The sequence below is a fragment of the Mastomys coucha genome, unplaced genomic scaffold (assembly GCF_008632895.1).
Source record: "Mastomys coucha isolate ucsf_1 unplaced genomic scaffold, UCSF_Mcou_1 pScaffold3, whole genome shotgun sequence".
Lineage (NCBI taxonomy): Eukaryota > Metazoa > Chordata > Mammalia > Rodentia > Muridae > Mastomys > Mastomys coucha.
In genome coordinates this window covers 71,004,922-71,017,986 of record NW_022196909.1, presented here as the reverse complement: position 1 = coordinate 71,017,986, position 13,065 = coordinate 71,004,922, and the positions used below count along the sequence as shown (strand labels likewise).

The 13,065-nt window shown below is 53.5% G+C and overlaps 2 protein-coding genes across 5 annotated transcripts in view; both read right to left on the bottom strand.

Annotated features, from left to right (window-relative positions):
* Positions 1–445: 445 nt before the first annotated feature.
* Shd (Src homology 2 domain containing transforming protein D) lies at positions 446–8,218 on the bottom strand. 3 transcript variants are annotated; one of them, XM_031347564.1, is made up of 7 exons: positions 6,515–8,218; positions 5,494–5,834; positions 4,288–4,396; positions 4,035–4,211; positions 3,246–3,354; positions 2,884–3,003; positions 446–914 (listed from the first exon to the last, which is right to left on the bottom strand). In XM_031347564.1, the coding sequence occupies exons 2-7, from the start codon at positions 5,770–5,772 to the stop codon at positions 674–676; spliced, it is 1,035 nt and encodes a 344-aa protein (XP_031203424.1). In that variant the 5' UTR covers positions 5,773–5,834; positions 6,515–8,218; the 3' UTR covers positions 446–673. The 3 variants fall into 3 exon arrangements, with proteins under 3 accessions (XP_031203424.1, XP_031203423.1, XP_031203425.1); XM_031347563.1 differs by having other exon boundaries at positions 6,500–8,217; XM_031347565.1 differs by having other exon boundaries at positions 4,288–4,393; positions 6,500–8,215.
* A 913-nt stretch (positions 8,219–9,131) lies between these two features.
* Yju2 (YJU2 splicing factor homolog) overlaps positions 9,132–13,065 on the bottom strand; it is a 9,370-nt gene continuing 5,436 nt past the window's right edge. Inside the window, exons 5-8 of one of the 2 annotated variants that reach the window (XM_031347567.1) lie at positions 12,668–12,849; positions 12,032–12,152; positions 10,878–11,007; positions 9,132–10,020 (exon numbers count right to left, since the gene is read on the bottom strand). In XM_031347567.1, coding sequence (XP_031203427.1) covers positions 9,914–10,020; positions 10,878–11,007; positions 12,032–12,152; positions 12,668–12,849 — 540 coding nt within the window. In that variant the 3' untranslated portion in view covers positions 9,132–9,913. The remainder of the gene's footprint in view (positions 10,021–10,877; positions 11,008–12,031; positions 12,153–12,667; positions 12,850–13,065) is intronic. The other variant, XM_031347566.1, reaches the window with a different exon arrangement.

Below are 13,065 nucleotides of genomic sequence, written 5' to 3'. Positions count from 1 at the left end.
GGCTCAGATGAGAGGCCAGAGGCCCAGCTGCAGGCTCAGATGAGAGGCCAGAGGCCCAGCTGCAGGCTGAGATGAGAGGCCAGAGGCCCAGCTGCAGGCTGAGATGAGAGGCCAGAGGCCCAGATGCAGGCTGAGATGAGAGGCTAGAGGTCCAGATGCAGGCTGAGATGAGAGGCCAGAGGCCCAGCTGCAGGCTGAGATGAGAGGCCAGAGGCCCAGCTGCAGGCTCAGATGAAGCAGAGCTCCTGACTCTGGAGACACTGAACTTCTAACCCCAGCTAATACTGTGACAAAGGCCTGGGCTGGCTTTGTCATTCTCTGCTCCATCCCCACAGCCACCTGTGCTGGGCATGGCTTTAGAGATACTCCAAGGTCTGAGCGGTAACCTCTCCTGCTGAATCAGGAGGGGTCTCTCCCCATAGCCTCGAAAGAACAGTAGGGAATGACAGGTTTTAAGATTAGTTTTTATTATATTCATTTATTAATTTATGATGTGTGACTTATTTGTAAATCAGAGAACAACTTGGAGCCCTTGGCTGCCACAATGTGGATCCCCAGGGTTGAACCCAGTAGGCCTGGCACCGCCTTTTTCTTCACCTGCCAAGCATGCTCACAGGTGATCTGGAGTATCCCAGCAGAGGGCACTAAAGGTGGGTTGGAGGAAGTCTGTGTGTCATGGGTCCCCTTGTCCCCTCTCTGGCTTAGTAGCCAATGTGCAGGGTCCTTGAGAGCTCTGGTTGCTGGTGACAGGATAGAGCAGGGCCAGGTGCTCTGCCCCTTGCACGGGCAGTGGGCGGGCACTGTAATGCAGGACCAGCTCAGGCACGCTGGGGAAGGGCCCACTGTGCTGTCCTAGTACCACCTGGTTCTCCCGGGTCCTCGAGAATTTCAGGTGCATGGAACCCTGGTTGCTTCTGTGGGACAAGGCAGAGCATCGGTCCCCAGATCCACTAAACTTTCCATCTTTCCACAGCTGCTTTCCTATAGGTGCAGGTAGGTACTGGCCAGTCAGAGGGACCAGAGAGTAAAAGCACTGGTCCAGGCTTGAGCCAGGCTTGATGACTTCAGTCTGATTCCCAGGATCAACATAGTAGAAGGCAAGAACTGAACCCCAGAAGTTATCTCCTGACCTCTACACCCATATGCACACAAAACTAACATAAAATAAGTATCTCAGCATGTTAAAGGTAGAGGCAGGCAGATTGCTACAAATTCAGTACTCAGGACTAGCCTGGTCTACATAGTGAGTTCTGAGCCAGCCACAGCTATATGGTAGGGCCTCCTCCTCAAAATAAATAAATAATTTAAATAAAAACATTATTTATTTATCTAATCCCAGCACTTGGGAGGCAGAGACAGGCAGATCTCTGTGAGTTTGAGGCCAGCCTGGTCTATTTAGTGAGTTCCAGGTTAGCCAGTGTGGGGTCTGTAGTAACACTACTTCTTTCCATGCTCAGCCTGGCCCTGATGACTCTCAGCTCAGTCTGGATGTCACTTCTGTAAAGAGTCCTTCCCTCACAGCCTCTCATCTTCCACAATCCTAGTTAGGAACTCCTGATCAGCCTGCCAGGGTGCAGGCTCCATGAGGAGACACTGCAGTTCAACAGGCACTCAGCTGAGGTTGAGTCCATGAGGAGGCTGCTTCTACTGCTACGCCCCTTTAAAAATGTTTAAAAAGTAGTGCATGTGTTGATGTATGTGTGTATGTATGTATACACGCATGTATGTGTGTATATGAGTGCATGTATGTATGTGTGTGTGTTAGTGCACATATCAGGAGTACACGTGTGGAAGTCAGAGGGATTTGTGAGCTTGTGAGCTTGTGGCAATCTGCTCTCTCTTCACCATGAAGGTCCTCAGATTGAACTCAAACTCTTCAGGCTTGGTGGCAAGCACCTTTACCCACTGAGCTGTCTCATCAGCCTAGACTTATTTATTTATTATTTTATTTACTTATTTAATTTTTGTTTTGCTTTGTTTTTAGAGACAGGGCTTCTCTGTGTAGTCCTGGCTGTCTTGGAACTCACTCTGTAGACCAGGCTGGCCTTGAACTCAGAGAGATCTACCTGCCTCTGCCTCCCTGTTGGTGGGATTAAAGGTGTGTGCCATCACTGCCCAGGAAATTTTAGTGTGTGTGTGTTTGCAGTACCAATAGTGACCAGAAAAGAAAAGGTGTCATATTTCCTGGGGCTGGAATTACAGGCAGTTGTGAGCCTCATGATGTAGGGGCTGAACCCAGGCTCTCCTGAAAACCAGCAAGTACCCTGACGCTGGCACTGAGCCACCTCTTCAGCTGGCCCTTCCCTGTGTGAGTATACTGTCACTGTCTTCAGACACACCAGAGAGTGCATTGTATCATTATAGATGGGTGTGAGCCACTATGTGGTTGCTGGGAATTGAACTCAGGACCTCTGGAAGTGCATTAACCACTGAGCCATCTTTCCAGCCCCCCCAACCCCTTCTCTGCTTTTATTGGGACAGTGTCATGTAGCCCAGAAAATCTTCCTGCTTGCCCCAGTCCCCCGACGACGACAGGCTATGTGCTCCCACACTAGACTCACACTGTAGGTTACACTTTCAGGCATCTTTAGGAACTACAGCCTCAAACTCAAGTGCTTTCTAGAACATTCTGAGAATCTGTCTTCAAACAGACACGACAGCATTTCTAGTTTTGGACAGGGCCATTCAGAAGAAGTACAAGAACCTTGGGTATTGGTTCCCAGCACAACCAGAGCTTTGGATCTCTTGTTGGGCTTGCAAGCTCATTCCCTGTTCGGACCCATTTAGCTACTGGCCTCGGAGCCCCACCCACTGGCCCGGGAGTCCCACCCACTGGCCCGGGAGCATCACCCCAGTGTGTTCCTAAGGCTGGGTCTCTCTCACCTGAGGGACAGAATGCAGTCTTGAGCCCTGGTCTCGCTGAGCCGCACGAGGTAGCTGCCTTCCTTGCAGAGGGACAGAAGGTTCTCGGCCTCTGCTCTGCTCAGGGGGCCGTGAAACCACCTGGGCAAGGTGGAGACGGACACCTCAAGAAGGGCAGCAGACTTCAAACAGCTGAGGGGAATGAAGGGTGAGGACCCAGGGCAAAGCGAGACAATTCCCTTGAACGTGAAAAGTGGGGGCCAGTCTGGGCTACATGAGACCTTCACTAAAGAAATGAATGACTGAATGAATAAATGAGGCCCCAGCTCCCCTACAGGTCGAGGAGTCCTAGGGGCCACCCCTCCTCCTGGGACTGCACTCACGGCTGCTTCTCCAGGGCAAGGGCTGTATCCACACGCTCCGCAGTCTGTGGTCTCCAGGGCTCCTTGGTGGAGCATGGAGTCCGTTCCCAGTCAGGACCATCAAATTGCACTGGAAGAGGAGGGAGAGAGGTTAAAATCCATTCACTCAGGGGGCAGAGCAAAAGCTCTCCAAAGGGATTTCAGTGGTGGAAATGTAGTCTAAGATAGGACAGGACTGACCCAGAAACTGCCATCGGTCATTGGAAATGAAATGGCACGGCCACCCAGAAATCAGGCACTATGGTAGGAGAGGAGGGGTAGTGCTTTGACTGACAAATCAGAGCACAGGGGGTGTGGCCAACAGGGATAGATTGTAAGTTTGTAATCAGGGCTCCCTTCAGCGGTAAAGGTGCTTGTGGGGACCTGGGCTACTGGAGCTTGATCCCCAGGACCCACATGGTGGAAGGCAAGCTCTGGTTCAAGTCATGGCCCGTTTCTTCCTGACCTGGGCTATTTGATATTCTATAGGTCGCTCCTATTACCCCTTTACTTTACTTGATTAGCCCAAGTCCATCACTGGACAGCTCACAAACCCCCACTCTGCCTTTTAGTAACTCCCATATAACCTGGCATATTCTAGTGCTTAGTCTACAATTGCCCTGTTGGCTTGGTCCATAATGACCACAAGTTCCCAAGAGCTTTCTGCTCCCCAGTAAAGGTATTTTCCCTGCAGAAGAATTGGCCAATGTCTTCACACGTTCACACGTTAGTGAGAACTGAGGCACTGGAGCTGGGAGGCCTTGAGCATACCTGCGAAAGCCCTGGAGATGTGATCTTTCTTCCATTCCCAAGGCTGGTCATATTCATCTGCTGGCCTCTCATCCTCCAGGGGTCTCCGGCTCTGGCCTGAAGACCCTCCATCTTCTGGTTTTGTATCCTGCTCCTCATATGGAGTATCGTAAAGCTGGACAGCTCTGCTTGGCTGTTCTGGGGTGGGGTGGGGACACTGGTCACCCTCCCCTCCCAACAGCACATTCCCCACACCCCAGCCATGTGTGCTCACCACTGAAGGTGCTCCGGGCGCCGTAGGGCTCCATGTACCCACTGTTGGGGGCTGGTGGCTGAGGCTGGGCATCGAGAGGGTCGGAGTACTCAGTGTCCACTTCCGGCTGCTGGGAAAGGCTGGGACTAGCTCTGGATGACCCTGCTGTGGGGCTGGGCACCATACTTTCTGCCTGCCCTTGCTGAGCCATCTCACACTTGTCAGAGCTAGGCTGCTCAGGGAGTCTCATGTGGATCCTCCTGTCCTTGCCTCCCCAGTGGCCACTAGGGTTTCAACAGGTCACTATACTCAGCTCTTTAAGTGGGTTCTGGGGATTTGAACCCAGGTCTCTCTCTGATATTGTTTTAATACAAGCCCTTAAGCCCTTAGTAAGGACATAGGCCTATTTTACAGGTGAAGAAACAGAAGCACAGAGAGAGTTGGTGACCTGGGCAGGGTCACACAGCTGGGGAGTACGAGGCAGGCTTTGATCCCAGTCTGTCTGTCTGTCTGTCTGTCTGTCTGTCTGTCTGTCTTGTCCCTCTGTGTTCCTTCCTCCTCTCTTGTCTTCCAGAGATTTGTGGGGCAAGAGGATTACAAGTTTTAGGCCAGCTTGGACTGCACAGGGAGAACCTGTCTCAAAACCAAACCAACCCAACCCAACCCAACCCAACCCAACCCAACCCAACCCAACCCAACAGAGCAGTGGTTCTGGAGTTTCCTAACACTGCAACCCCCCAACCATAAAAATCATTTTGTTGCAACTTGATAACTCCAAACTTTTTTATGAATTATGATACTTTATTTATTTATTATCTGTGTTTTCTGATGGTTTTAGGTGACCCCTGTGAAAGAGTCATTTGACCTTAAAGGGTTTCAACATACAGTAGAACAAAGCCCAGCATGCACCAGGTCCAGCTTCCACCATACACAGCATAAACAGCGGCTGTGACACATGCTTGTTATCCTGTGACCCACACTTCGGAAGTAGAGGCAGGAGGATCAGAGGCTCAAACTCATTGTAGCTAGTTTGAGGCCAGCCTGGGCTACGTTGGACCAGATCTCACACAAAACAAAAACAACACCTACCCTGTCTCTCTGAAGGGAGACTGAATGGGCCGAGGGGGATGCTGGCTAGCCCAGATCTTAGCCTCCCCAGGGGTCCGGGGATGAGGTGGGGAACCCTGGGTGATAGGGGCGGAACACCTGTCCAGGTCTGCCACGCACCTCTTCCCCTGGGCTGCCTAGCAGGGCCTTGGCTCTGGCCATGTCCGCAGCCTCCACCTTGATCAGCCGGTGCCTGGGAGAGTTGTGCTTGGGGTCGCCGGACCCAGTGATCTCTGGCTCGGGGCGGCCATTGGAATCCTCATAGGGGTCCTCGAAGTCCAGATCCTTCTGTTCGCGGTAGGCCCGCAGGATGTCACTCTCGGTGTAGTCGGGGGTGGGCGGTTGCGGAGGAGGCCTCCGGCTGCCCAAGTTCAGATAGTCTCGGAGCCACTTGGCCATTGGTGCCCCCAAAATATGCTGGTGTCAAACAAGGGCCTTCATGCCTAGCTCTGCAGCTTGCTCTGGGGTTTGGGGGAGGAAGGAGGGGAGAGAAGAGGAGGGGGAAACAAAAGGGGGAGGGAGAAGGGAGAAGAGGACAGGGAGGTTGGAGGTCAGGAGTCCTTGGCTGGGCTCAGAGCAGAGGGGGCAGCAGGTGGTGACCCTGGTGCTGCAGGCCAAGCGAGGGTCTGTGGAACCGCGAACTTTAGGGTCTGTGTTGCAGGTGTGGTGTCAACAGGGCTGTTCCACATTACCCCTTCAGCTCCATGCATAAAGTTGCCAGAGGCTGAGCCACCTCAGAGGGTCGTACTCCTTGTGGGGCTGCTGTCTGATCCCGCGGGCCATACCGGCCCAAATTCTATAAGTCCTCGGATCCCTTGACCTCCCCTCGACCCCTCCAATTCTTTATCTTCCACCCCTTAATCTCTGAATCCTTTAACTCCCCCTCCAATATTCCTTAACCTCTCCATCCCTAACCCCCCTCCATTTCCTTTAACCTCCCGGTCCCCTAACTCCTGCTCCACACCGCCCCCTGAATCCCTTAACCTCCCCTACCCCTTAACCGCCTGCAGCCGCCGCCACTGCACAACAAAAGGGACTTAAACCTCTGGGTCCAGGCCCGGGTTCTCAGGGCCACCGGAGGGGCGAGAACACCCGCGTCCCACCGGGTCCCGCCCTGCGGACAGACCTGCAGACCTCAGACCTTTTGTGGCTCCGGGATGGAGACAGCAGGACTCAGACCCTGGAGGGTCCCGGAGGACGAGGTCACCGGCGCAAGGACTGAGTTGCCCTTGGGACCAGGGCCGGGCAGGGATTGGGCGAGAGGCCCGAGCATCGCGCAGGGTCGCAGCTGGAGGTGGCGCAGGGCGGGAGGCGTCGTCCGTCACCGTTGCGTCCGTCAGTCGCTTTGTGCCGGGCGAGGGGGGAGGGGTGGGAAACGTCGGCAGCTGTGGGTCCGCGAGCGGAGGGAGGGAGGTGGGCTCAGACTGGAGATGGAGCTGGGAGGCTGAACCCCAAGGAGAGAAAGGGCTGCCAGTAGTCAGCCAGAGTGACCCAAAAGCCATGGCCAACGGTGTGTGTGCCTTAGTCTCCTCAACTGGTAAGCGGTGCAGGAGGCATTGACAGAAGAGTGTTACTGCTAAGGGTCTCATGTAGCCCAGGCTGGCCTCCAAGTCACTTGCAGCAAAGGATGACCCTGGACTCCTGATCCTCCTGCCTCAGCCTCCCAGTATTTAGGGACATCCTAGGCTTCGTGCATGCTAGGTAAGCGCCCTACCGACTGAGCTGTTGAGGCTGGGGAAACTGAGGCTTTGTGTGTGGAGCGATACTCAAACCACTCATCTGTCCATGGTGCCTAGACATGTCGAAGATGGCACTGGTTGCTCACAGAATGAGTGGCCATCCTCTTGTTCACTGTGAGCCCGGCTTTCCAGGTGGAGAAACAAACCTAGAGCCAGCACGCCATCTGGAGTAGGCTGAGTCCCCCTGACCACCCACTCCTATCTCTTGTCAGGCAGCGTCCCCGGGGGCCACCAGATCCTGTGTGTGAGGGTGTAGTCAAGAGCTTCCTCGCATGGAGCCTGATAACTGTACGTGGCAGGAATAGCAATCAGAGGGCCTCAGGCAGAATCAAACAGCACTTAACTTTCTCTTGCCTCAGAGCCTCCACTGGGGAGCAGGCGCTCAGCTGAGAGGAAGAGGGGGGTAGGGGGAGGGAGGGAGGGAAAGAAACACAGAAAAAGCCAGAGCTATAAACTCTTCTGATAGGGGGAAGGAAGATCATGGCAACTACCCTGGGAATCCCTCCTGGACGACTTGGAAAATAGGACAGGGGCAATCTGTATCACACTGATTCTGGATTATAATTCACATGCTCTACCGCTGCCCCTTTTCAAAGTACAACCTAAGGGCTAGGGGCAGCTGAGAGGGTAGTATTGGCCCCCAGCCCCTTAAACCCAAACAAAACCACAGCGAAAACATGGCATAAGTGGGTTGTACAGCCTATCACGAAGCTGGCTGTGTAGTTTGCTACACTGTAGTTCAGAACATCCCACTTCCCTGTGCCTCTGCCCATCCCCATGCATCAGTCTCTGCCTCAGGCTGTTGTGGATAGCCTGCCATGGAGTCTGCTGGCGGCATGGGATGGAACCCCATTCTTGTTCAGGAACAGTGTGACTGTTCAATCCTGAGGCTAACATCAGTGTTCAGTGTATACACTGGGCAACTGGGGCCTCAGGGAACAGCAGGATAAGAATCCCTGCCCCTCACATCTGGAAGGGCAAGTGTGCCAAAGCCTGGGGACAGAGGGGAGGTACTTTGGTCCATAGCAGGTCTTTAAAGCTGGCAGCCACACCTTTAGGCTATATAGTGAGACCCACTCAAAAACCAAAAACCCGGGGCTGGAGCGATGGCTCAGTGGTTAAGAGCACTGACTGCTCTTCCAGAGGTCCTGAGTTCAAATCCCAGCAACCACATGGTGGCTCACAACCATCCTTAAAGAGAGACCTGATTCCTTCTGGTGTCTGAAGACAGCTACAGAGTATGTACAAATAATAAACAAATAGATCTTTAAAAAAAAAAAAAAACAAACCAAAAAAACCAAAAACCCAGGCATGTATATGCAGGGGACCAAAACACTCTGGGTCTTGCCTAATTGTGGTCTGGCAGCAGATGCAGGGCTTGCCTTGGGAAGTTTCCAGTCTGGAGGGTGCTGTACGAAGGCTCCCAGCTTGAGGGAGGCATCAGGACCCTGCCTTTATTGGTTCCCAGCCTGATAGAAGTACACCCTTGCTTCCTTGAGCTCATAGTCTGAAGGAAGAGGCAAGTCACTGACTTTCAGGGTCTCCAGGCTGATGGAGGAAGCAGACTGACTGCAGGTCCCCAGTCTGGGGGGGAGGTCCAGCTGCTTCAGTTTGCTGGAGGAACAATGGCATGTGGGACAAAAAGACCTCACAGATGCAACTGTAGCATGCCACTTCATCCCTTGCCATGTAGCTCTGTCACCCTGTAGGGCCCAGGCTCAGGACCAGCAAGTAAGCAGAGGGCTGTTGGGGAGCTGGTACAGCCAATGTCTCAGTGTCTGAATGTCCAGGGCAGGCGGTAGTCCCCTTGCCATGGGTCCCCAGGGAGCTGACAGAGGTGATAGATTAGACCTGACAACTTCTGAGGAATTGATGACAGCTACAGAGCTGGGGCAAGTGGAGGTCAGCAGGACAGGGCTCCAGCCAGACACCAGGATGTCCCTGATCTTGGCTTGGGAAGCCCCACTCCCAATATGGTGTGTGAGAAGGAAGAGTCCTCATGGGAAAAGCAGATTCCAATACGAACATTTCAGGTTTAAGGTCAGTTTGGTGGTTCAGTTTCTGGTGAGGCGGAGAGTGTGGCTATATAAGCTGCTTCTCCACCTCCACCCTGTGCCTGACTCACTTCATTCTACACAACAGATTCAGTCTCAACATTATTTCCTTACAGTATCAGAACACAGACTGATGTAATCCCAAATTTTGAATGAAGGACATGTGCTGAGAGGCCAGGCCCAAGGGTGTGTGGCAGAAATCCTAGGTATTTAAGCCCTGGTGTAACCCCCCCACAGCCAGGCAGGTTCTCTCCACATGCTTCTGTTTTTCAATTGATTTTCTATTCTTTCTTCTTGTTTTTTTACAGTACTATTGTGTTGCATATGGATAGAGCCCCAGACCTTGTGTTGGGTTAGAAGATGGTGCCCAGGGTCCCTGTCCCCTGTCCCATGTCAGTCAGTGTTCAGATCTGTGGCAGGAAGGAACTGGCCAATAGGCTCCAAACAACTCAAGGACTGAAGGAGTGGACCAGGGCTGTCTGTCCTGGGGTGCCTGGGGTCCACACAACTCAAGGACTGAAGGAGTGGACCAGGCTGCCTGTCCTGGGGTGCCTGGGGTCCACACAACTCAAGGACTGAAGGAGTGGACCAGGGCTGTCTGTCCTGGGGTGCCTGGGGACACTGCTTCTCCACACCTGCCAGGACCATGGCAGAAAAGGTCCTGAGGCCTCTGCTGAAGGTGTTTGCTTGATCCCATCTCCTCCTCATTTCTTGGGTCTATGATGTCATGGTGGGCCTCACTGATGCTCAGCTGTCACTGTCCTCGCTGTCCCCATATGCACCCAGCTGGCTCAGGGAGGAAGCACCAGGTGTCTGCAGTGTAGGGTTGGCTGCCTTCCTGCTTTTGGGGGCACCTGTAGGGAGGACAAGTTAGTTCAGGGGAAAGTGCCCACCTCAGAGGACCCTGTGACTTGGTCACCCCAATCCTACACTGGGCCAGAGAGATCCTGCCCAAGGCAATTGAGTGCCCACAGGATACTGGAACAGTGTCACGGGCCAAGTGCTGCCAAGGGCCTCCATGATGGGGGAGGCTTCAACATCGGGTCTGCTGTGTGGCTTCAGGTAGTGGATAAACCCTCTCTGTGCATTAGGATCTGCCTCTGACAAATGTTAATAGTGGCAGTGACAACTGTGTCAAATGTCACCATGTGTCAACCCCAAGCCAGGCCTTTTCTATATGGTGGAATTATTCAAACTCCAGGAAAGGACACTAAAGCTACAGGCCACATGGGCAGCGCACTAGTTACACTACCTAGGTCCCGCCACAGGGCACATTTAGCTATCATATGACTTCCACTCCAGGCCTTTGCTCCTTTTTTCTTTTTATCTCTTTGTTTTTCCAGACAGGGTTTCTCTGTGTAGCCCTGGCTGTCCTGGAACTCACTCTGTAGACCAGGCTGGCCTCAAACTCAGAAATCCGCCTGCCTCTGCCTCCTGAGTGCTGGGAATAATGGTGTGCACCACCACCATCCAGCTCCATTTTGTCTTTGAGAGTCTCATGTGTAGCCCAGGCTGGCCTTAAATCCCCTATGTAGCTGAGGCTGATCCTGAACCCCAGTGTTTTTTACCTCCATCTGATGCTGTGTGACAGGCTGTTGGGTAAGCCTCTGGCCATCGAGCTGCAGCCTCACTCTGGTCCCTGCCTACCTCATGAACCTTGTAGACAGTGCCAGGTGCCCTCTTGCCACCCATGGCTGCTGAGAGGACTCACCTGCGGCAGTGGGCACTTGAACCTGCTTTGAGCCCCCGTTGGTTTCCGTCTTTACCTTCTTTGGTACAACCAAGCCTGCCAACTGTGCTTTGCTGCACAGGGCCTCTGCCTTCCTCTTGGGCTTTGGTACCTGTGGGGACCGTGCACAGCTGTTGTCCCTCTGGCTTCCCTGACCTGGCTCTGTGGAACCAGCTTGCTTATCGAGCCTGCCCCAGCTCTAAATTCCTACTTAAGTCCCCATGGCCTGCCTCTCACCCTACACTTTGAACCTGACTTTTTATCTGCTGCCCATTTCCATCCTGCGAACTCCTACCCACCCCTCAATACCTATTTCAAGCATTTGCTGGCCCTCTTCTGGTGTGTCTGAAGACAGCTACAGGGTACTCATGTATATAAAATAAATAAATATTTAAAAAAGCAAAACAAAACAACAACAACAACAACAAAACCCCAAAGCTGGGGCCAGATCTGCTGCAAAGTTCTGGATGCACCCAGGGCCCTGATGAGCCTTCGGGGGACTTAGGGAGGGCCCTTCATCCTTCATAGCCCGTGGGCCACCTTCTGGTTCTGTGGGCCTTTGTGCTGTGTACTGTGTCCATGTGGAGAAGCCAGAGACTAACACCTCTAGCTGTCTTCATCAGCTGCTATGCACCGTGGTTTCGCACCACGGTCTCTGAGACAGGATACCTCAGGGATGTGGGTCCCACCTAACACAGCCCAGACCCTTTGATCTTTCCCTTCCCAGCATAGGATCCCAGGTCTGCTGGGCTGCATCTGGCTTTTTTTTGTTTTTTTGAAGCAGGGTCTTGCTATATAGTCTACGCTCACCTCAGCCATGAGAACTCCACCTGTCTCTGCTCCCATGTGCTGGGCTTTACAGTGCATGTCACCACAACCGGTGCACTCAGCTTTTTATATGGCATTGGGCCAAACCCCAGTCTTATGCTTGTGGGGCAAGTGCTTGACTGAGCGACTCCCCATTCTTGATGTACTGATTCACTGGCTAGTCCCTCCCTCAGGCTCAGAAGCATGAAACAGAGCAGGGCAGCCATACGGGCTGTTTGTCCTGTCATGAACAACAGTCTCACTGCCCATGATTTCTTCTTTGGCCATTCAGCCTGAGCAAGCACACCCCACACCCTGGCCTGGCTTACCTCGCTGAGAATGGCTGTGGGGTTGGCTCTTGCAGCTGCCTGTGGTTGGGAAGGTGGAGCTTCATCCTCTGACTCAGAGTCCTCCAGAAGCCTTCGATGGCGAGCCTCCTCCAGCAAGGCCCTATGGGATGGATATGGTGAGGATGTACTGCAGGGGGTGGTCTCCAAGGGTCTCTTCTGCAGCAGCTAGGGACTGCTGCCTCTTCTTGCTCTACTGATGTTGGGAACAGGGAGCAGGCAACCACGTTAACAATTTTGAGGGTAGTGGCTCAGTGGCTGAAGACTTCTAGCACATGTGAGGTCCTGGGTTCATACCCAGCACCACAAAAATAAGTAAACATATAGTTGGGTGTGGAAGCACATGCCTACTGCCCCAGCACTGGGGGGAAGGAGGGGAAGTGGATGCAGGAAGATCAGAAGGTCAAGGCCATCCTTGGCTACTTAATGATTCTGAGGTCAGACTGGGCTACATGAGGCCCTGTCTCAAACAACAAACCCACAGCCACGGGACAGAAACAAAAAACCAGAGTGACGGCTATGGGGTCTCAGCAGCTGCGCTTCAGTAGAGTCTGAGGGGACAGGACAAGAGGGGAGGGGCAGCCATGGAAAGATCCAGAAGGGCCTGGCCTGGCTCACGCTGTCTCACGCTCGTCTTCTTCCTCCTGCTGCTGCTGCCACTGCTCCTGAGACAGGCGGTGTTGCAGCAGCATGGCCTCGAAGTCCACATGCGCCTGCCGCTGGTTCAGGTCTTTTAGCTCTTGCAGGTTTTCCAGCACTTCCATCTCCAGCTTAGAGTCCTTTGTACGGTTCTCTAGGACCTGGGGGGTGCAAGAGCTGGTCAGAGGGTGCAGGGGTGGGAGAAGTGGTACAAGGGAGGGTGTGTAGGCAAGGGGAGAGGGAGTAGGAATGAGTAAGAGGTGCAGATAGAGAAGGGGGGTGTGGGAGATAAGGGGGTACCTGGGAGGGGTGCAGGGTGAGGAGTGCAGAGGCAGGGGAGGGGTGCAGGGTGAGGAGTGCAGAGGCAGGGGAGGGGT